The sequence below is a fragment of the Cheilinus undulatus genome, linkage group 5, assembly GCF_018320785.1.
Source record: "Cheilinus undulatus linkage group 5, ASM1832078v1, whole genome shotgun sequence".
NCBI lineage: Eukaryota > Metazoa > Chordata > Actinopteri > Labriformes > Labridae > Cheilinus > Cheilinus undulatus.
In genome coordinates, this window is record NC_054869.1 from 17358115 (window position 1) to 17381711 (window position 23597).

General features: G+C 39.9%; 1 protein-coding gene across 3 annotated transcripts in view; it reads left to right on the plus strand.

Moving 5' to 3' along the window:
• trpm3 (transient receptor potential cation channel, subfamily M, member 3) overlaps positions 1–23597 on the plus strand; it is a 221716-nt gene that overhangs the window by 101822 nt on the left and 96297 nt on the right. For all 3 annotated transcript variants that reach the window (XM_041787645.1, XM_041787643.1, XM_041787644.1), the window contains exons 2-4: positions 17974–18053; positions 19467–19668; positions 21001–21214. In XM_041787645.1, coding sequence (XP_041643579.1) covers positions 17974–18053; positions 19467–19668; positions 21001–21214 — 496 coding nt within the window. The remainder of the gene's footprint in view (positions 1–17973; positions 18054–19466; positions 19669–21000; positions 21215–23597) is intronic.

Sequence of the window (23597 nt, forward strand, 5' to 3'; positions counted from 1 at the left end):
GTAATACTGTATTCTGATATTTTGGGCTTCTCTGTAGTCAAAGTACTAAACATGCACTGCTGGCTGTAATGTGATCCATATCAGTGTGAGTTTAAAAACACTTAAATTCTTCTTTCTGGAGGTAAATCAGTGGTATGAAGTGATCTGAAGTTTCTTTGTTAATAACATAAATGCTGGGTGCTGCTGCAGCAAATTCAGGCATAATTAAAGCCATTAAACATTAAAAATGTTTAACCCTATGGTAACCCTTTTTATGGGATATGAAAAGAAGTTGATTCGAAATTGTAGGTTATTTTGGGCATTGGGAGTCAGTAACTTTTCATAAGCTTTCCTGCAGAGGGAAGCCATGGCTGGACAGGGCTTGCAGTTGTTGCAAATTGGGAAATGAATTATCTTTATGGCCTGTCTTCATCTGTTTAAAATCATGCAAAACATTACTTCACATTCCTAAATCCTGTCTGAAAATAGATTAAGATTATTATTTTTCATATTACCTCTGAAGGAGGAAGGAAAAGAGAGTATCTAAATGCCATTGTTCTAGAGATGAAACAGTTACCAATATTAATGATAACCGTCATTCCTCCACGGTTTTCATACCATTTATTTCAATTAATTTAACTGCTGGTGATAACTGTGCTTTAATATCACACTAAATAATGTCCAGACAGCATGTTGAGTAGGTTCGTCACCTAAGGTGAATGGGGAAAAACGTTTTACTGGAGATGTAAAATATGTCAGCAGGGAGGAGGCGTCTCTGCTCTGCTCTGTCGCCCTCCCCACTCACTGTGACTGACTGTCAGAGTTCAAAGACACAGACAAGTAGGCCTAAAGACCACATTAGCTGTAGGCTAATAATAAACTCAAAACACATCAGCATTAAGAATCAAATTAAACCAAAATGTAGTAGCCTACCTTTGAGTGTAAGCTTGACATCTGTCCGCCAACTGAAGCTCATCAGAGGATGGGTGATGCAACAGGACAACGACCCAAAGCATTGAAGTAAATCAACAACAGAATGGCTTCAACAGAAGAAATACACCTTCTGGAGTGGCCCAGTCAGAGTCCTGACCTCAACCCCATTGAGATGCTGGCATGACTTCAAGAGAGCGATTCACTCCAGACATCCCAAGAATATTGCTAAACTGAAATAGTTTTGTAAAGAGGAATGGTCCAAAGTTCCTCCTGACCGTTGTGCAGGCCTGATCTGCAACTACAGGAAATGTTTGGTTGAGGTTATAGCTGCCAGAGGAGGGTCAACCAGTCATTAGCCTAGGGGTTCATATACTTTTTCCACGTTGGTGTGCTGTGGCTTTTTTTCTCTACACATAGCTAATGTGTGTTCCTTTCAACCAACTCAATTTTTTTTTTCATCTGTCCACAGAATATTTTGCCAGTAGTGCTGTGGAACATCCAGGTGCTCTTTCGCAAACTTCAAACGTGCAGCAATGTTTTTTTTTGGACAGCAGTGGCTTCCTCCGTGGTGTCCTCCCATGAACTCCATTCTTGTTTAATGTTTTACATATTGTAGATTTGTCAATACAAATGTTGGCATGTGCCAGAGATTTCTGTAAGTCTTTAGCTGACACTCTAGGATTCTTCTTCACCTCACTGAGCGTTCTGCGCTGTGCTCTTGCAGTCATCTTTACAGGATGACCACGCCTAGGGAGAGTAGCAACAGCGCTGAACTTTCTCCATTTGTAGACAGTCTGTCTTACCATGGACACATGAACATCAAGGCTTTTAGAGATACTTTTGTAACCCTTTCCAGCTTCATGCAAGTCAACAATTCTTGATCGTAGGTCTTCTGAGCGCTCTTTTGTGCCAGGCATGGTTCACATCAGGCAATGCTTCTTGAGAACAGCAAATTCAAAACTGGTGTGTGTTTTTTATAGGGCAGGGCAGCTTTAACCAACATATCCAATCTCATCCCATTGATTGGACTCCAGGTTGGCTGACTCCTGGCTCCATTTAGCCCTTGGAGAAGTCATTAGCCTAGGGGTTAACATACTTTTTCCACCCTGCACTGTGAATGTTAACATGTTTTGTTCAGTAAAAACATGAAAACATATCATTTTTTGTGTGGACTTAGTTTAAGCAGACTGTGTTTGTCTATTGTTGTGACTTAGATGAAGATCAGAACACATTTTATGACCAATTTATGCAGAAATCCAAGACATCCCAAAGGGTTCACATACTTTTTCTTGCAACTGTTTTTAATATTTGACCTGAATAATAACTGCTCTTCTCAAAGAACCAAATATCTTTATTTATTCATGTAGCCTTCTTTAAATGAAATAACTTTCAGTGTTTCACGTAGGATGGAGTTGTAGCAGCGGAGGTGAAGCCCCCCCCCGCCAAATGTGTCGTTAAAGATGCATAACTTTTTCTTTAAAAAATGCAGAAATATTAATAGTAAGGTTTTTATTTATTCTGTAGCATGTACTTTTAAGATTTTCAAAGTAAAAAACAACTGATTTGTGCGAGGGTTTTTTTCAGTTTTAATGAAATTTCCATGTTGTGATCAGCAGGGTCACTGTATTTATCAAAATACATGATGTTTCTTTTTACATTCATCAGTAATCAGAGATAATGTACTTTTACCAAAGTTAAAGATTCAGGGCTTTTGAGAAAACATAAGGGGCATAGATCCCACAAGCCCCCCTCCATGGCTCCACCTCTGACTGATAAACTTATCCACCACACAGGATTTACAAATCATATCAGCACAGTGTCAGAAACGTAGGGTTATAAACACATTAGGAAATAATTAATTACAGATATATTTTAATAGCACCTGCAGCAGTTTTTAAGGAGAATTATTCTGTTAGATCCACTAAAAGAACCTAGTTAGAGGGCTGAGTTGTGATCAGGTCTAAATTAAATTTTTGTTTGCACTAAAACTGTATAAGTTCATAAACAAGGTACAGTATAATTCCATACATGTGTACAGAAGCTTTCAAACTCTTCATAGCGCTGCAGACATACAGCAGAGGGTCTCTACTGTTCTGATGCGCCTCATGACACACAGGAAGAGACTGGCACAGAGATACTGAACCAACATTCTGTTATTTTAGGGGAAATCCTTTTTATCCATAGAAATTTGCCTCTTTTCATAAAGTGTTTTATTTACAGACAAGGACAGGGACAGAAAGGGGCAAACAGAGTGAAAGCGAACGCTCTGTAGGAGCTGACTGAAGTACGCTATGCTTTTTGGCACTTGCGAACAATGATCAAGAAAATAATTCCACCTACAGCTTAAAAAACAAAGAATGTGTACATGAAGTCTGTAAATCTCATCCTGACATTACTCTTATTAATATAACCAGGGTTTAATTAGTCCAGGCTGTCAGCTGTAGCTGATGTTTTTGGAGTGTGATGCCTGACGAGGATGTGAGTGTTTTCTTTCATGCTTCATTCAGTGAGAAAACTTTGATTAGAACAGTAAAAAAACGTATTTGTCAAGGACAGTGCTTAAGTGAATACAATATTATAATTTCTTAAAATGAACGCAGCTTCTGTCATTCTGTGAATTACGTGTCAGGTCAGACTGTAGGAGGGATTGGACGCGCTTGTTGCACGTACAGGTGGGAGGGAGAGATGACACACACTGTACAGGCAGGTGTTAATGGCCAGGAAATCAGCAGGAATGGTCGGGTAGGATGTTAGCTATCCGACGCAGGACTCTATCGCTACCTCTTGCCCGTTCAGTTCAGCGCTGTGTGAACGAGGAAAATGACAACTTTTTTTAACGTCTTGCTGAGCTCCATGTGTGCGTGTGCCGAGGGCACGTTCTCCTGCTTACTTCCCTGTAAACGCTTTTTGCGCCGCGAGTGTCTGAAGCTGTCACCTCTCCCTCCTGCTTTCTTTTGCAAAGAGACTCTATGGCTCTATGTTTTAGCTGACCAATCCAACCGACAAATGCAGCACGTATTAGTCAATCAGTGGCCGATAAGGACGTGAGGGACGAAATACGGAACCAGTGGCATCCCGTATTGACTCAATACAGGACGCTGCATTTAAATGCAGCAGCGGCGGTCAGATTCCTGCATATAGGGAAAACACAGACTTTAGTTCAGTCATAATTAAAATGCTTTTAAAATTGCTAAAAATTGGTTAATATTGGCAAAAAATGGTGGAAAAGGTGGTGAAATTGGATTTTTAAACAACATAAAAGTGTGGACGAAAGTGGCAAAAGAAATAACCAGAAATAGGTTAAAGTGACAAGAAACAGACACAAAACTGCTATAAATGGATTAAAGAAGTGGCTGAAATGGCTTCAAAGTGCAAAAAATGGGTGAAAATTATTTGGAATGTGATGAAAAATTGATATAAACTGGCAAACATGGGTTGACTGTGGTTAAAATTGGCAAAATGGGTGTAAAAAGTGGTTGATAGAGGCAATAATGGGTCAAAAGAGGCAACAATAGGCAGGAAGAATTGACAGGGTTTAAATTTGACAAAAATGGGTTTTAAGTGGCAAATATGTGCTAAAATTTGCAAAATCGGTGTTAAAAAGTGATAAAAATAGGTCAACATTTGGTAAAATTGGTGTAATGTGGCAACAGTGCAATTAAAAAAAAAATTCTTAGTTTTTTATGGCATCTGGTGACCCCCTCTCAGTATCTCATGATGCCTAATGGGGTCTCGACCCCAAGGTTGAGAACCACTGGTTTAAGTAATAGATGCGTAACTAAACCCACGTTGATTATAGGCCTGGAGAGAAGCGCTGCTCACCCCTTCTCACCCCTGCAGCTTGCCTGATATTGTTGAACTCAGGAGTTTCTCTATTAAAAAACATTCCAAGGTGTAATTACTAAACATCAAACCATCTTCTTGGTTTCATGGATCCATTTTACACAGTGAGGGAGAAAAGCAGTTAAATGTGGCCTTCTGTGAGCAATACCAGACTGCTTTGCAAGTAGCTGTAAGCAAAAATCAGAAAGGCCATTTTTAAAAGCTTTTAACCCTCTAAAAGTGAAATTCTTTCAAGAAATAAAATATGGAGTGTATTTTTATGAGATGAACTCCTACGTTTCAAACAACAATAAGAGCATGTGTACTTGTCATCTTTTGTTATTGTTTTGATTAAGACGCCTCTGGAATAACTAATGAACACAACCACACAGTTCGCTTCAACCCATCACTGCTGATCTCAGTTTCTCTTTCATATTTCCCTTTATTCCTTCTCACATAATTTTATCAAAGGATTTCCCACAGTCTCTGTTTATCCTTTTTATATTGTGTTCTGATTTACAGTCATTTACTGAGCATATGACTCATACCATGGAAGTGCTTTATTTCATAAAAACCATTGATATATGAAATGTTAAGTCGGGAGATTTATTCTTTCAAGAGGTATTTAGGATTTCAATTAAATTAGATTTTATCCAAGACAGTGGATACAGAGCCAAATGAAAGAGAAATGCTACTATAGGGGCCTTACTCTAGCTATACTGCTCTGTTTTATAGGATATTATAAAGCTGCAGTCGAGTCCATAAACTACATATAAATCGCATCATAAATCTGTGTGCAGCCTGGGGTAAAGCCTGCCATAAAGACTGCAGAAATGCTATTGTGGATGTTTTCAGTCAAGGTCTCATGAAGGCTATTGAGTTTAAAGTCCAGCCACTCTTTACAGATCAACTTATTGAAAATAAGCTGCCCGGGGAGTCCAATCAAGATTGAGCAAGTAGTACAAGAGTTTTCATCAATTAAAAACACTCTGCTTAAGTAGAAATGCAAGCTGTGCATCCTTACATCTGCCACGTGTTTCTATGAAAACAACCACTAAGGAGAAAATAGATCCGATGTTCTGAGCGTTAAATGAGTACATTGTCATTGTCTGACAGGTGGATTCACAGTTTGTGCAGCTGAATGCCAAAGAAAAAGCGTTAGTGTTTTTTCATCTGCTTTGGAATTTGTGTATTTTGAGATTAAAACAGAGGATCCCAGAGGCACTTGACAAATTACAGCACTGAAATAAAAGCTCCAAGTGTATCTTAATTGCCCAACAATGTTTGAATTGAACCGAGATAGACCAAAATTTTGGTTGCGGCATGGTTCTAATTGGACGACATAGTGAGCATGATGACATTTTGGGCAACTGCCTCAGGAGGAATATGTCTCCCACTGAATACTGAGGTCGTTAGTTTTTATGTTTCTAGATTTAGGAATAGTCGATACATGCTTGTTTCTATTCCAAAGTATATTAAACCTTGAATATAAACATAGAGGGGGAAGAAAGGTTGGGTTCGCCTATGTTGGGATACATTGTGAGCCGGTTTGCCACTTGCCTTCAGTCTCTCACACTTACAGAGACTGAAATATGGAAAGAAAGGTTTGGGGGCATTGTGGCTTTTGTCTGGTTTAGTGCATCAAACAAGCTTTGACAATCTGCACCCTGTTATTTACTATGCTGCATTTCAGCCGTACAGAGAGTTTAAAAAGATAATATTAGATATTAGATGAAGTTTGTTTTTAGTGTTTGGACTGAATCACAGCCTTCTTTCTACACTTTGTTCTTCTAGACCAGCACGGTGCCTTTATTTGTTGCTGGGTCTTGTAAGAAAGTACTTTATCTGCTGGCTGTTAGAGTCAAACAAAGCACACTTGCCCATGTTGACCCATTAGAATACACACACTTTCACTCATGCATAAGAAGTTGGTCCTCTAAATCAGCTCTGTTGCTGATTTTTGGTTAATACCTTAAATCTTTCCTAAGCTGCAAAATCCTGGAACAAGTGGAAAACTCATTTCGTATCAGTGTGTGTGTGTTCGGCAGATCAGAAAGAGAGGAGGAGTGTGTGTATTCGGCCCCTACTCATGCACACCAGCTCCTTCCAGGAAGATAACCCTGATGTTTCTATGTGCTCAGGTCATTGAATGCTGATTTACTTGTATAAGTAGTTCCTCTCTCCTTGACAAGATTACTTTTAAATGCATTGACCTCTCGTTAATGCTAGGAGTGACTATACATGCAGCTAGCATTAGTCTTCATGGTCTGGATCAAGCACTGAGTCACATTTTAGTGCTGTTTACTAATGCATTGACTGGCCCAAGATGGCTGTTTTGTGAAGGTCACAGTAGATAATATTTCTCGTCTCCAGGGTTACATTTGGTGTGCATGGCTTACTCCTGACTGCTGTTGTTGCATAGGGACTTGATAGCGTGACTTAAGCGATAGACAGGATAAGCAGACAAGGACAGAGGGACATTAAGAGAAGATGAGTGTGATAGCTGCATGTGTTTTAACATAAGAACAGCCTTCATCAACCCTGTGCTGGTCCAGAATCAACACTTCAAAAGTGTTTATTCTAAAGTTTGTATTACTAAGATTTATGTAAAACTCCAAAAAGACATAAGTAAAAAAATCCCCATGCTTACATTTGTTTTGACATGACTTTTGCAGCCAGCTTTGAACGGACACCCAGGGAAATACTTTTTACTCAACTTCTGCATTGGCTTTATTTTTTGACATCAGAGGTTGCTACTAGGCCATAACCTTAGAAAGTCTTAAACATATATGACTAATAAAACAGATCAGAAACAGCATTTGTTAAGCTTCAGATTTGCTTTAGTTTCAACTAAAGCCATACCATATCCATCCTAAGTAATAACAGCTAATTTTGAAATTCCATCTTTCAGCCAGCTCGCCCTTCTACACTTCATGAATTATCTATACTGCTTATCCTGTTTAGGGTCACTGGAGTCAATCCTGCCTGCCCTTGGGTGACAGATAGTGACATCCTAGACTTGTCGCCAGTCAATCACATGACTGACACATACTTACTCTCACACCTAGGGGCAAATTAGAGTTATCTGTTAACCTAACCAGCTTGTCTTTGAGTTCCATGAGAGGCCCAGCACAGATACAGGGCATGCACACTCATGTGGCAGACATCAGTCTCCACAGCATTTTATGTACATTTATATTCTTTGTTGTCACAGTGTTGCCACTAAGAAATTACTGATCATGGGTCTTGTTTGTACAGCATTGCACATAAGCCTCGATGATGTGTTATGTGTTATGGGTGGAGAAGGGACCAGGGGAAGGAATAGTGATGATCAGGGGCTTATTACTACAGGATCACTGTCAAACATTTTTTCATGAATTTAATGAACTGACTAAGTACAGAGTGTTGGATACAGCAGGGTTAACTGCTTTGATCAAAAGGGATGACCTCTGATGTGGAGAGAGAGCGAGAGTGAGAGATGGCATGCAGGAGAGGAATCACATGCTGGATTTGAACCTGGGCAGCCAGCTTTGAGGACAACAGCCTCTGTATATGGGGTGCATGAATATAACCACCAGGCTATAAGCACCCCACAGAATGTCCTCCTCCAAACGTTTAATATGCTGCAGATCTCTTTCTATCAGTTAACCTGACGGTGTCTTAAAAAGCCAGCTGTAAGATTAAGCATTAAGACAGATGGCTTTTTTTAAATGAGTAAAATCCTTTTACTGATGTCTGCTTCACCGACACCTAAGCGCAACAGTTTACTGAGTACATAAGGCATCTTTACACTGCACCTCAAAGTGGCATTTTTGTTTTGCTTCACATCCAAACACCATTAAGATAAATGGCTTGTTAGTGCATATTTAACCCCCTACCACTAGTAACAGATGTTTCTGTCTCCGTGCTGAATTTAGATTCATAGCGCTGCCTGCTTTTGAGGGTAAGCTTATATATATTTTCTAACATTGCCATCAATGGTGTAACCTCCCACTCTAGGAATCAATAACACAAGGATGTGTTTTACTCTGTTATTTGCTTTCATCCAGCCAGAGAATTTTCTTTCTACTAAGGTGAAAAAGAAAACAATATAAGTAGCATGCCAATTCAGTGTAGTATTCAGTACCAGGGAACTGAATAACCTGCATAATATGGTATTGAAATTGCTTGGCTGTCACTGGGAAATAAATGTACTTAATACGGCTCAGTGACAAAGAGGTCCTCTTTTAGATTTGCAATCATGCAATGTCTCTTATCTCCTAAGTTCAACCTTAATGAAACACATTTTTTTAACTCAGGGTCCCTCTGGTCCATTGTACAGTAAAGTCGTTGTTGCTACTTAGGGACATTGATTATTGATAGTCCAATATTGTTTCATTTTGGATGTTCCCAACATCCAGTTTCACTGTGGGTTCAATGAAAATTTAAATTCAGACTAGTTGGTGAGTTTAAAGTTACAAAAGACGCACAGAAAACAGCAAAAATTACCCCAGTTTATAAGGACCGCACAATATTACCAGTATAATATTGGTAGTTGCCAATATAATTTCTGCCACTGTTTACACCTGATGTATCGACTGTGAATACCAGCCTTGATGTACAGTACTGTGCAGAAGTTTTAGGCATGTAGAGTGCTAACGGTTCTTCACAGGTTCTGATGTTCCACAACCCCGGGCTGAAGAGAGGAGGGAGGGCGGCCAGAGTCAGTGTCGACACATTTGACATGTACGTGTGTCGCTCAGCAGCCAAGGTCGAGCTTAACAGCATTTCTTTTGTCCGGGCCTATGCACCCCTGGTTATACGCCCAGCAACCACCAACAGTTTTCAGGTGCTTAAAACATACACACGACAACCAGAGAGTTGTGGAAACCCTCCTACCTGCCCTAACAGTACCCTAGGCTATGTTTAAGCACCACATTTGCCCATAACTCCGCCGTAAAGCTGTGGTTTTTGTTTTGTTTTCATCAGATTAAAGGCTATCTATCTATCTATCTATCTATCTATCTATCTATCTATCTATCTATCTATCTATCTATCTATCTATTATTTTCCCATGCCCTTGGTAATGTACAAAGACATCCAGAGCATGACCTGGGTTATGTCAATCCTCCTTCCCATTCGATGGGGCCCTCAGGTGAGCGTACTTGTCAGGCAGGACTATCCGACCTACACGGCTGAAGTAATTTATGATAATCAGGATAGTCTCTTTGTTCATCCTTAAAGTTTCCGAGTGTGTTTTAAGGACTAGTCACTTACTGCACATTATTATATAGTATCATAACCCAGTTCTTACGTGGTCACAGCACCAACACATCTGATATCTGCTGGATCAAATTACAACACAGGTATCAATACTTCATTTTGATACCCTGCCTCCCCAAATGAAAAGCAAGAAAAGCAACATAGGTTGACATGTCAGGTTACACTGATTTCTTTTTCTTATCCTCTGTTTAACATCTTATAAAGATATTTCTGTGAATCATTTACAATACCTGGACAGCTTTCATTTTCCTGAACCCTCTGGTGGTCTGGATGACTTTAAAAATGAACATAACAAGATTTATGAGGCACTATTGATTATTTTTATCCTCAATTTGTTGTGCTAAAATAACTGACTCAGAGAGAATCAGCGTGCACCTACCTTTAGTCATATAATTTTCATTATCATGATATGATAACTTTTTGGCATCATAGCTTACAAAATATCCTCAGAAAATTGTTTGAATTAACTTATAACAATGACTTTTAACAGAATCACTTGTTCCAGCCAGCGCTGTGTCATTTATGAGCATACATCAGACCACATGCAGAGTTTATTTACTGAGGTGAAGGGAGAAAAGCCTGCTGGTCGTGACTTAATGACAAAGAGACATCATCTTTTCTCTCTTTGCTCTCTGTCTGCCTATAACAGACACTTATGCTGACGTGAACATTTAAATCTGATGACAAAGAGGCATATTAAACCCCAAATTTACTGACCAGTGAATTAAACAGGTCACAGGGGTTGGGGCTCTGACGGAGGGCAGATGCTTTATGTAGGCTACTGAAGTTGCCTACATAAAGCATCTGTGTGTCAAGTTTAAGACCTGTTGTTTCCAAGTTATTTACAGCCTAACCACTGTGAAACAATTAGAATAGAACATGTTCTGCATTATTTTGTGCGCTCCTCTGTTCGTATTGCCAAGCATTGCTCCTCTCTCTCTCTCTCCTGCTGCTTCTGTCAGCCAGCTCCATGCCCCACTGTTGCGTTCTCACAGGCACGCGTGTGACCAACTGACGAACAGGAGTTTTGGTTGGATAAAAGAACTGACCAACCATTTGACCAGTCGAATGAAAGGTGTCAGCCCTACTGCATAGGCACTGGCACCGTATAAAAGGTATCAATTTAGCACGGCTATCAGAAAAAAACAAATGATACCCAATAGGGCCTGGCAAATAATTGAAAGTTAGATTAAATCGCAATTTGACCTGCTGCAATTTTCAAATCGCAGAAGGTGCAATATTTCTTTAGCCTGAAATTTGTGTCAAAATAGCAGTTTAAAACTTTTTTGCAGCAGAGATGTCATGCATTACAGATCATACAGTCATCCACAGGCAAATTTTTTGGAATAGTCTTCAAAAAGCCTTTCTTTTTGTACGTTTTCTTTTCAAATATGAGAACGACATAAAAATGATAACTCCCTTTAATACATCAATTACTATCCAATTTGCATGAGTCAAAATCATCATCCCATTATATATTTTTCAAAAATGTTCAGCTCTAGTTTTTACCTAAAATTTTGTTGGCTATAATATAGAATGATTTAATGCTGTGTTTGTTGTTAAAAAAAAACTTTATATAGGTATCATGACTTAAGAAATAATCGCATATCAAATTACAATTGCAATGCTGGAGGAAAAAATTGCAATTAGATTATTTTCCCAAATCCTTCAGCCCTAATACCCAACCCTGTTTATATATCGGTATTGGCTAAAATGAATGTGGAGATATTGGCATATTTGATACTGGCATTGCATCTACAATGTATTTCAACCAGCTGAAATACCTGCATGTAAACCATAGGTTGATTTAGCTTGGGTAATACCAGCATGCTCAGCCTTCGATCCTCCTTAGAGGTGTCTGTCCATATGCTTGTGCTGGTTAGATGTGCTCCAGTCAAGAGGTTATGCCAGTTTAACCAGACACAGCTTACAGCCCTGCTAGGGGTGCTAGTGCTGTTTGGACACAACATTTGACTGGCACTGAGGTCCTGAAATGATCAAAAGAATAATAACTAGTCCAACTGACTATTACTGGTGACAATTAGATTAGATTAGACTCATTTAGCTGGCTAATTGTCCATGTCCCTTCTATGTTTCAACTAAAGTAACTTGTAAAAGTGATGTTAGTTTGTTTGCAGTGGATGAATGTCCGTAAAGGCAAATGGAGTAAACAGTTGCTCAGTGAGTTTTCTTTTCCAAGGGCAAACAGAGAATTGTGACTTAACCTTCATTGCTGCTTGCTCATAGTTGTGTGTGTTTTATCATTTATGAACACACACACACCTGCCTCTGGTGCCTTGCAGCATCTGGACTGTCTGGACTCAGGTGCACTCCTCTGAGCATCCTGAGTCCTTCATGACTCCTGATCTGTGGAAACGTGTTTGCTCCTAATGATTCTGCTAACTTCACATTTTGCTGTTAATATGTCTAAATGTGTTTGTGTTTAACATTCAGTAGGATTGCATTTTTCTGTAGTCCTCCCTCTGCGTGCTCTTCCTGCTTTTGTTGTTAGAAGTCATTTAGTTCAGATTACAGTCTTGTGTGCCCAGTTTCCACCCTCAGCTCCTGCTAATTAAACCCAGTTTGTATTATGTAGAGGTCTGTTAATCCTTTTAATGAAAGCAGGTAAGTGCCCTTGTGCTGTGAAAACATTAGCAACAGCAAATTCTCACGTACACTAACACTTTTCTGTGTTTGTGTGTCCATGATGTTACACTGAGGACAGAGTTAGGATGGTGAGCAGGTTGGATGAATGTCATGTTGCTCCACCTAATAGGCTCTCTCGCCATTCAGACTCACCCTTTGGCCTTGATCTCTGGTAGAAATGTAGCTTTGGGGACATGACACACTCTCTATGCGGCTCTCTCACACTCATGCTGGCACACACAGACACTAACACAGCTTGACAGTTCAACTTAAATTTGAATAAAAACAGATGAGGGAAGCAGGTTATTCCCTTTCTAAAACAAGCAACTGAGTTTTGAGTATCTCCTAGAGTTTAGGACTGTTTTTGTTGTTTATGTCGATCAGCGACCAGCTGCACCATGATGTGAAATATTTATTTCTCTGCTGGTACCTACTCCCAGCTGTTTGGAGTGGAATAAAGACCATGAGAGATAGCTGAAGAGTGGTAAAGCACTGTTTCAGGGCTTTCTCAGTGTGTACCTTCTGCAACACCAACACACACACCTACACACACACAATCGCACACATACACACATTCCCGCAGTGTTAATAGTCCCAGAGTAGAGCAGATGCCAGTGGACCGAGAGGTGGCCTGATGAGGTTTGCTCTGATCGGTTTCATTCAGTGATTTTAGTTTTTACTATCAGCTGTGATTATGATAATGAAGAAAAGGCAATCAGACAGCACATCATATAAAACAGGTGAGTCATGTAAACCTCATAATTGTGTATCTGTTTTCATAGACGTTTGTTTTATGTTCTCCTCTACATTTAATCTCTCTATTCATTGGAATCATTCAACCTTTAGATACTTCATTTCTATACTGCTGCTACTACTGTTAAAATTTTGTGCTGAACATTTTGGGAAAAAGTTTGGATTTTTATGTTTTAATGGAAATTTGAGAGAATGCCTAAAACTGAAGCAAAAGGGGAATGACTGGCTGCTCAGTGTGGCTAAAGTGGAAGAACTGTAAAGTTAGAAAATGGGAAAAATTCTGACCATTAAAAAAGAGGAAACCAGGCACAAAAAACGTGAAAATGAGGAAGGAAAGAAAAATGAATTAGCAATTATAATGCTTTATAAGTGTTTCCTTTTCTATTTTTTTAAACATTTTTCCTGTTTAGGGTGCCTGGTTTTCTATTTTTATATTGGTTGAGATGATATGCATTTTGTTAAGCAACTTTTTTATCTTTATTGCTTATTTTATTTCATCATTTTTCCCTTTTTCTTGATAAAGATAGAGAGAAATATAAACTAAATATATTCCTGAAAAAGTCATCCTCAGTTGCACCATTTTTACCCTAAAAAAGCGTAATCTTTTATAAACATCTTTCAAAAAGGGGTGTCATTATGGACCAGCCTGATATATAATGAATATGCCCAGTAACTGCTGCCATATTCATTGTAAAATGATCCACCTGTGTTTTATTAATGCTAATAAGCTCAAAAAATCAAAGTGAACAAAATCTGGAAATTCAAATGCACTTCAGAATGGGACGCTGTTGTGTCTTTTGTACATAACCGGTAAGATGGTTGGTAAAAACAAATTTACGACAAATCAACAGAGACTAAATAGGAGGTTAAAGAAAATGGAAAGCTTGATGTTTATGCAGATGATGTTTACCTTTCCTGTATAGATGTACCAGGCAGGCAAAAATAAGGGGGATAGCAGTTTATATGCAAGTCGATTTCCATGTTTTTGTTTTTTGGTGAAATCTTATCAAGAAAATTAATGGTCAAACAGTTTCACACACCACTTACAGGGCCATCTAAAGTCTTATGTACTGTAAACGCTGAGTCATTCATGTTTTTGTACAATAAAAGGCAGGCAAAAAAAACGAGTAGGCAAAAGGATTAAGCTGTTGATTGGATATGGTTCCCAATTCACCTCCCTGCCAGTGACAATAAGAGAGAGGAGACACAATGTTAGAGGAGGGGAACGAGAGGACAGGGAGAAGAGGTGGTGGAGCTTGACTGTAATGGAGTCAAGACCCCAAACAGGCTGTCAGATGCTGCTTACTAACCACACAGTTGATCCGAACAGACACACAAACACATGGCTGGTATATTTGTTTGTGTGGGTGAGGATATGTGTATGTGTGCCCCGGTGATAAATCTTAATTACACAATGGAGTGCAGGCCATGTGCCATCTCATCATACCATGTCAAATCTCATAAGCAACACTCGAGAGCGTGAGAGGAAGAGCTGCAACAGTTTGAGACAGGGAGAGAGGGAGAGAAAATGTGCTCACCACGTTGGCAGAGAGTAGTGGCAGAGAAAAAGCGGGAAAGCAAATATGTCTGGGATGTTGTGACAAAACGGTTTTAACCCCCTTAAAGGATTTACTTCAACAACATTAGATTTGTAAGATTGGGATTTTCTGGTTCACCATGTTCATACCAATCAAACTTCAAAACCTCTGCTACTGCTGCCATTAGGTAGAACTAGTTTGTCCCACCATGGGCTAGCGGATGAATACACAGTTCCAGCATGTCAGGGAAAGAATGGGGCTGGGGGTGTTGTTGTGGCCCGCTGAGTCATCGTGGCCAGGGTGATCTCTGAAAGCAGCCCCCCAACCCCCCAGAGTAATGGTTTATCGTGGAAGGGTAAGTGTGCCTGTGTATAGGCCGAGCCAGTTTGCGGCCGGTTTGCGGTGGGTTTTGGCGTGCCGTGGTGTGACAGGGCCAGTCAGGCGGATGGGGCGTGTGTTGTTGTAGCCGTGGCTGCGGGGAAAGCCCTGTACAAGCAGCTCTCAGCTCTGCTGGCTGGGAGAAGAGCGGAGGCAGCTCTCCCAGAATAAAAAAATGCTGAAAAAGTCCTTTTGTTTTTATGACTGTTGTACTCCCTCAGCCAGGGGTAACAGTGTCTGGACGGCGTGTCCTCCTTGTTGTCTCTTTCTGTCCTGTTGTGACGTCCAGTCATAAACTGGAGCTCTGCTGTTGTGCTCCGTTGTAACAAAAACCACAAACAGACATATTCCAGTTCTTGAATGTGAAGTGGTAACCCAGGAAGTAAAACCTTTAAACCATAAAATGCTGAGTGGGAAGTAGCGTTTTGAATTGCGAAGGGTCGTATTATAACATTGTTCACAGAAATTTAAAAGAACATCAACTAATGAAAAGTAGACTGAAATAAATGTCTCCTAATGACCTACAAAAGCAGATAAGATCATCAGTAAAAGATGGGTAGTACTGGTTTGCTTGTAAATGTATGCTGTTCAATTAATGCCTGACTCAGAGTTTGGGTCATAGAAGGTGAAAAAGTCTGCTCCAAAGATTCATTGTGAGTTGTCTGCTCTACATTTAGATTTAGATAAGGGTTTTTTGGGTTAATCAGGCAGGCTCAGCTAAAGGATAAGAGGTTCTATTTTGTCCACAGGGGGCGCCAAATAGACACAAACTAAAGGTTCCTCAAAGGAGCTTTAAAGTTAATCTACACTTTTGTTATGGACAAATTCATTTTTGCACCCATACTTGTTTTACAAGAGAAAAACAAATAGGAGAAGATGGGCTGATACATGAGATGTAGTAATATAAATCATTTCGGGGCATTAAATAATGGCAAAATGTTCAACTGCACCATCAGGTATAGGTGCTTGCCTAGGGTGCCACACTCAAGGAGGCCCACCATGAGCCCTGAAAATTGCAATGCAAGATAAATATCAGGCTGACTACTTCCCTGCTTCTCCTACGGCTCTCCTTGACTCAGCCTCTCATTGCACAGGAGAAATGTGGTGTTTTTCTGCAATTAAAAAGTTGTGCATATATCAATATTGTTGTCAATGTTGGCTAAAATGAGTTAGGAAATATCTGCGTATGGAATATCAGCAAAAATCCTATGTCAGACATCCCTATAATAAATGATTATGGCAAAGCAGCTGATGGAACAAAATGTTCCATAGAGGGCCATGGGCACAGAGAGGGTCATACTGTAGATGCTGTTTGTATTTTTTCCTCATTCCTGTTTTTAACATGTTTAGATAATTACAGCAGGGATCGAGACATCACATGTAGGTATTAGAGAAAGAATAAATAAAGTAAGTGTCTCTTAAGGAGGCAGGATTGAATGAAATAACTGCACTTTTGTCTGTTTCCTATGGCTGGACCCAAAGAAACTTCTCTAACTTGCAAACGGTGATATTTAAAAAGTCACTTTGCTGCAGTGTTCTTTTTCTCCTGGGCATAAGCCGTGCCTTTTCCTGCTCTTGAGCTGAACAATTAGTGAGAAAATGGAGCAAGCAGCTACATCTGTATTATGTGTAGATTACACCACACCAGAGAGGGAACATTTAGCTGTCTTTATTACTGTAATAAAACAAGTTTTTTTTCTTGTTACTTTTTCATAAAGCTGTGTATACCATGGCATTTCCTTTTAGCTCTTAGAAAGCTTTTCTAAAGTATGTACAACATATTGCCTCTTTTTTTCCATTCATACTGGCTATTGTGCATGTCTGTGCAAACATGCAGGTGTGTATAAGCCTCTAATCCTATTCTGCATGTTTATCTCTGAGCAGCTCCCTGGCTCTACATCATTCTCCTGTCCATGTCTGTCACAGTGTAATTGTCTCTCATTAGCCTCTCTGTCACTCAGACCTGCAAGAGATACAGCTGTAGAGCATCAGAGTGTCACTAAAGCACCATTCCACTTACTACATTTTCCTAAGGAAGTCTATCCGCACTGCACAATAGAGAAAACAACACAAAACTCACATCCCACAGAAAGACATACACACAAGTGGCTGCACATCAAAGTATTCAAGGACTACGACTCTGACATAATTTGCTGCCTCACTGCATTCAACATCCGCTTTCCCTCGCCCGGCGCTTCATTTCATCCGGTTGGGCTTCAGTCTGTGAATAACATAAAACACTTCTGTCAGAGTGTCTTCAGTGTTTGAATTATGTGTGAGTGACAGTGCATCTGCTCTATGTGTGTTTTTGTTTATTTATGTGTTTCATGGCTGTGGCTGTGATTTCTAACATGTCTGAGTGCAAGAATACAGATTTTTCTTTGCATTTTTTTGAGATGAGTTGATTTATATCTTATTGTAGGCTCCAGTTACAACTCCACCAAGCTGAACTATTGTTTGCAAAGAAGAGACTGGAAGAAAAGTTTTGCAAAAGTTCTGTACTTTGACACAATTATTTCTTTTACAGGTGCACCCATCCGTCAAACACAAGCTTACTTATGATCTGAGCTTATTTCTGATGTCTGTCAGCTGTCTCTTCTTCACGCTCAGGTCACAGCTCCATCATGAAACAATCTGAGATCTTCTGTTCTTATCTCCACAGGCACAGAAATCCTGGATAGAGAGAGCGTTCAGCAAGAGAGAATGTGTTCATATCATTGTGAGTGCCAAAGACCCCCATAGGTGAGTCAGAAAACATCCAAGCTTTTGCATGTTATGCATTCTTCCAAAACACTTAACTCTGAATTTCAGCTTTTTGTTTTCATTAAGCTGTGAAAGAAACAAGCAATAAAGATGCATGTCAAAGCCTGATCTCCTGAGTTAAAAACCATCCTGGATTGGGCTGCTTTGTTTATGGATTAGAAGCTAAAGAATAGTAGGAGCGAGCTGACACGCCTCAAATGTTACACATTAAGAATCCTGTTTCACCAATGACCTTTTAAAGCATGCCTTGCAGTAATGTCATGCTGGCTTCTATTTGCATCACAGGTAGCTGCTGTGCACTAATGAGCCAAAACTGTGAAATTATACTTTTAAAAACCACAAATAAGGGAGTCAGGGCTGGGTCAGTTCAGGTAGACAATAATAAATTCCTCATTCTTCTGCCTTTTGTTGAAGTACATTTATGAGGGCTTTGTTTGCATAATGTTTAAGCTATGACATGATTGTAACCAAAAGAGCACTTCACTGTAATGATGTTCATTTTTGAGAGATGCTTAAGCACTCACTGTATAGTCGTTTCTCTCATACTGCTCTTGTAAGTTCACTGTGATGTTACAAAAATCCTCACAACAGCTGATGCTCAAGGTGACAACCTCAGAGAAGTACATCTAATTCCTTCCTGCTCTCATACACTCTCACAAACATACTCAGGCATGTGCAGGAAATGCCATCATTTGTTAGGTAAACAGAATTACCATGAGTGTAGAAATGCAAGTGGAAGCCAGGAGGAGAGAGAAAAAGGTGTTCCTCAAGATCACATAAACTTTTTTCTTTTCAGTCAAAAGCGCTTGTGTTGACACGAAAGGTAGATGGAGGCAAAGTACCTTTGGTAAGAGATGACGGGAACATGAAATGATAATCAAAGCCTCCTGACTCCTTTTCCTCCGGGGGCTCCCACTCCACCCTTTGAGGCTAAAACGCAGAATATGAAAGCTGCATTCAGTGCATCTGAATAACCAAACTTGTGTAGGAATACTACAAGTCATGTAGCTGTCACTCTGCTAACTCCTGTAGTTTCTGAGGGAGAGGGGTAAAAAGAAAACAAGTGAAGGGAAAAAGAGAGTTGTAGAGAGCCAAAACCAAAAAGAGGGAACTAATAAAAGATGACAAGGGCCCAAGATCACCCTCCGCCCAATCAGGAGATGAAAGTCAGATGACAAGCTGTCACTTCAACCATGCCCTTTTTTCACTGCTAGGCACACAAGAGTGTCATATCTCACTCTTTCTCTCTATCTTCCTCCTAACTACCTAACTTTATCTCTGCTGCAGTAGCTACATTAAATACTCCAGCTTCTCAAGCATTCAGTATTCTCTTTCAAGGACTATGCAATAATCCAGTTTCATGTAGACATACTTCTTCCTCTCCTTTTCCAGGTGCTGTTGTGGTCGCCTGATAGGTCAGCATGTTGGCCTGCCACCGGGCATCTCATCCAGTCAGAATGATAAGGCGGAGCGTTTGGCCAAGAATGACAGCCTGTCGGAGAAGTGGTCGATCAGCAAGCACACACAGCTCAGCCCCACCGATGCCTTCGGTACCATCGAGTTCCAAGGAGGGGGACACTCCAACAAAGCCATGGTGACTCTACTAAGTCTCAGAATTGCATTTTGTCAGGGTCCTGCAGAAACCTATTTGATTTCATCTCATCTTCCATGTAACTACATAAGGGATCTGTGCAGCAAACTTGTGAAATCTTTTTTTTTTCTTTTTTTTTTCTTTTTTTTTTTTTACTGCTGATGGAGGCACTCCTATGGGTTATACAGAAAACTGAAGAATGCATTTGGGAGATGGAGCATTTCCCCTCAAAAAGTCACAATCTGATTTCTGGAATCTTAATTTGTGGGGAGGAACCATATATAAATGGACTTTTATACTCGATAGCTGTCTTGAATGACACAAGTATTCTGAAAGCTGAATTTGAGTTGTCACAAACTAGGCTAAATGTTCTACACAAAATAAACTGTAAAGAGCAGATGAAATACTGGTAAAGGCAGCAGTGAAAAAATAAAGTACAAGATAATTGATGTTGAGCTGTAGATATTTGACTAAAAGTCTGACACAGATTGACAGCAAACTGTTACAGAAGAGGAAAGCTTTTTACCAGTTACACCAGTGGTGTAGAAAAGGTTGAATATCCCAGTGATTGCCATTTTCAAGTCAATTAATACATTTCATTCATATTTTCAGTGGAAATGTCATGTTATGAAGACTCATTTAAAGGCCGTGTGTAGCTTCCTTAATCTAGTTTCTCTGCTGATTACACTGAGGCTGATTTCTAATCAATTTCAAACTTATCACACATGCCGAGTGATAAAATTCATTATATCAGTATGCATTGGGGTAACAAATAAATTCAGTCAAGTGAATATGATTGTATGAAACTACCTTTAATTATTGATTCAAATGACTGAGGTGTCTAGACGCTGCAGCAGATAAAATTTTCCTGATTAGTCTATCCATCCCAGAGGTTGTCTGTTGGACATTATGGTTACCATGGTGGCAGAATCACATTGCATATGTTGCATTTGGGACATTCAGATGATTGAGACGGAATAATTTCAGTGTATTGCCAGTGTTGAATTATTGACTCAGACACATGTCTAGATGCTCCATAAAGCGTGTGGCTCTTAACCATTTCATGTCTGTGAAATACTGATGAAGGTATGTGAAAACGAAATATACAAATTTAATAAAAACAAGTGTGTACATTCAGGTGAGTCTGAAACAGTAATCTGTGCAGCTTTATATGAATTATATCTTCAATATCTTTGTAACATGTAGCATGTTCATGTGTACCCTCCGGTTGGTGCGTATGCGTCTCAGGAACACACAGACTGTGAGTCACTGGTGTCTGAGTGTGCTGCAGGTGTGTTACTGTTCACCGCTGACACATGCCCTTCTGTTTTTCAGTACGTACGAGTGTCTTATGACACTAAGCCTGACCTGCTGCTCCACCTGATGACTAAGGAGTGGCAGCTGGATCTGCCCAAGCTGCTCATCTCAGTCCACGGCGGCCTGCAGAACTTTGAACTGCAGCCAAAACTCAAACAGGTCTTTGGCAAAGGGCTCATTAAGGCTGCTATGACAACAGGAGCCTGGATCTTCACCGGAGGGGTCAACACAGGTGAAGCACGCCTCTGAAATGCAGCCTATTATATGAAGAACTACTGCAACACAATCTTTATCACTGTGAAAAATGAGCTTAAATGTTTCTCATAAATGCTTGTGATTTGATAACTAGCACATTTGTTAGGGTGGTGAGGATATTGAACCACTACATCTCAGTATTGTTATGTTAAGAGTATAATAAAATCCTCAAACTTACTTTCAGACACTAAAAAGAACACAAGACAAGTAGGAACCATTGATTATAATTACAAGTATCTGAAATGGAAATGAGGATCCTTGTTGCTTATTTTTATTCCTGGAAATCATAGAAATTGTTTCAGATTTAAACCATAAGGCGTCTATGATACCAAAAACTCAGTGAACTGAGTGCCTGCTATACTCTAATACCTATTATGGTATTCCATTGAAGAAATACAGGATTTCCCTTTCAAAGAAGAAAAAGAAGAATGAAGGCTGTTGAGAGAAGCTGCTTAAGACTTTGGTGATTAAGTAGACTTTTTCTAGAGGGGAGATTGTGAGTAGCTGAATTAATTTGGCCAGGAGCAGGATTTATGAGGAGCTCAGCAGACTGGATCTTGCACATATAAAGTCGAGGGTTTAAGTTGTAAAAGCAGTCCAGTGAGAAACAGTTTTAAATTCTGACTTCCACAAGAGGATTGGGTAACAGTGTTTGTGACAAATGTGGGGAAACTGAGCAAAGTCGACTGACAGGCTGGCAGAAAATGAATAATGCATTAATATATGGAGTTATCGTGCATATGGGAAGTAATCTCTGTCATGTAACTAGAGCCCTACTGTGTTTCTGATCCTGCTAAGCCATGGATAGTGGAGTGTGATCATAAAATAAAGACATGCTCGGTTGCTCCTGTGTGCATACCACCTTACAATAATTGAATATTTCTGCTCATGATGATTTTAAATGTATAAAATCACTAACCTTGCAAAGAAGATGGATACTTCCGTTTCCTTGTTTCTCACTGGCAAATCCATCTTGCAAAGCTCTCGTCTGAACCGTTTGAGCCCGGTTAGAAAGTGACAGGACCAATCAGCGATGAGGAGCAGTACTTTCAGGCGGGGTCATGACGTAAGCAAGCAGAAACAAGAGGCCGGTGCAATTATGGCGGAAGCAGGGATGCTGCTAAAGCACCAGTTTTATCAGACTTGATGAAATTTCTTTGTTAAAAGAAGAACAAAGAACAGCAGTGAGTTGTTTTCTTTTCAAAAGCAACAAAAGTCATGTACTGACATGTCTACAGTTGCTAAGGTTCGTGTTATCTCGGTAGCTGCGCATGTGCAGCTCGGTCGCGGCTACGTCACATGTTTTGTTGCTCTGATTGCCCCGTAAAGATATGACTGACAGAATGTTAATCCAATCACAATCCGAGTTTTTTTCAAATCCTCTGCCCTTTCCCAAACGCTTAGTATTGAAGGTTTTCCAGATGGATGTGTGAAACAAATCCATATGGCATGTCAGGTCATAAAATCACAGCAAAAGAAGGAAATTGTGTTGCTGAAAGTATGTTTGTGAACTAAGGACAAATAGGGAAATTTGTGTTTGGTAGATTATTTCTTCATTGTAACAGTGCTTCTTGGCAATATATCTTACTCTAAATAATACATCTTAATCTGTTGGAAAGCCGGTTTAGTTCACTTTGTAAACAGCATCAAATTTGTAAGGAACATGCATTTGTGGGATGAGCAGCAGAGTTGAGTATGCTGGTTGCACCCATGAAAAATTTGCCAAATCTCTTCTGCCAATTGCAAAACAATTTATTCTGCCATTGACTTTTGTTTGGTGTTTGGATGATTGAAGTCCGAAGAAACAAGACATATTGGTAATTCAACAATTTATTCATTCAACAAACAGGAGCCCCGGTAGCGTGTGGAAGAACCATACATGATCACAACAGCCTGGCATCTCCTCCATATGCTTGTCACCTGCCTGGTCACACACTGATGTGTACTGGCATTCCATTCTTCAACCAGCTTTTGTCACAAGTCAGCCAGTGCGCTTGTGTTGGTCTCTCTGGTACGAACAGAATGCCCAAGCTGATCCCACAAGTGTTCAATGGGGTTGTGGTTAGGACTGCTTGCTGGCTATTTTATAATCTCCACTCCCAAACTCTGGAGTGATAAACCCCGCTCTGTTGGGGTGAGCGTTGTCATCTTGGGGGATAGATTTCGGTCCCAGACTGTGAAGATGTAGGATTGCCACTGATTGCAGAGTCTCATCTCGATATCTCTCTGCACTGAGATTGCCTCTAATGATTTCAAGCTTTGTTTTTCCAGTGAGGGTGATGCTGCCCCACATTATCACACTGCCTCCACCAAACAATGAAACTGCCGTAGGCAGAATCTGGAAAATAACAATCCATAAC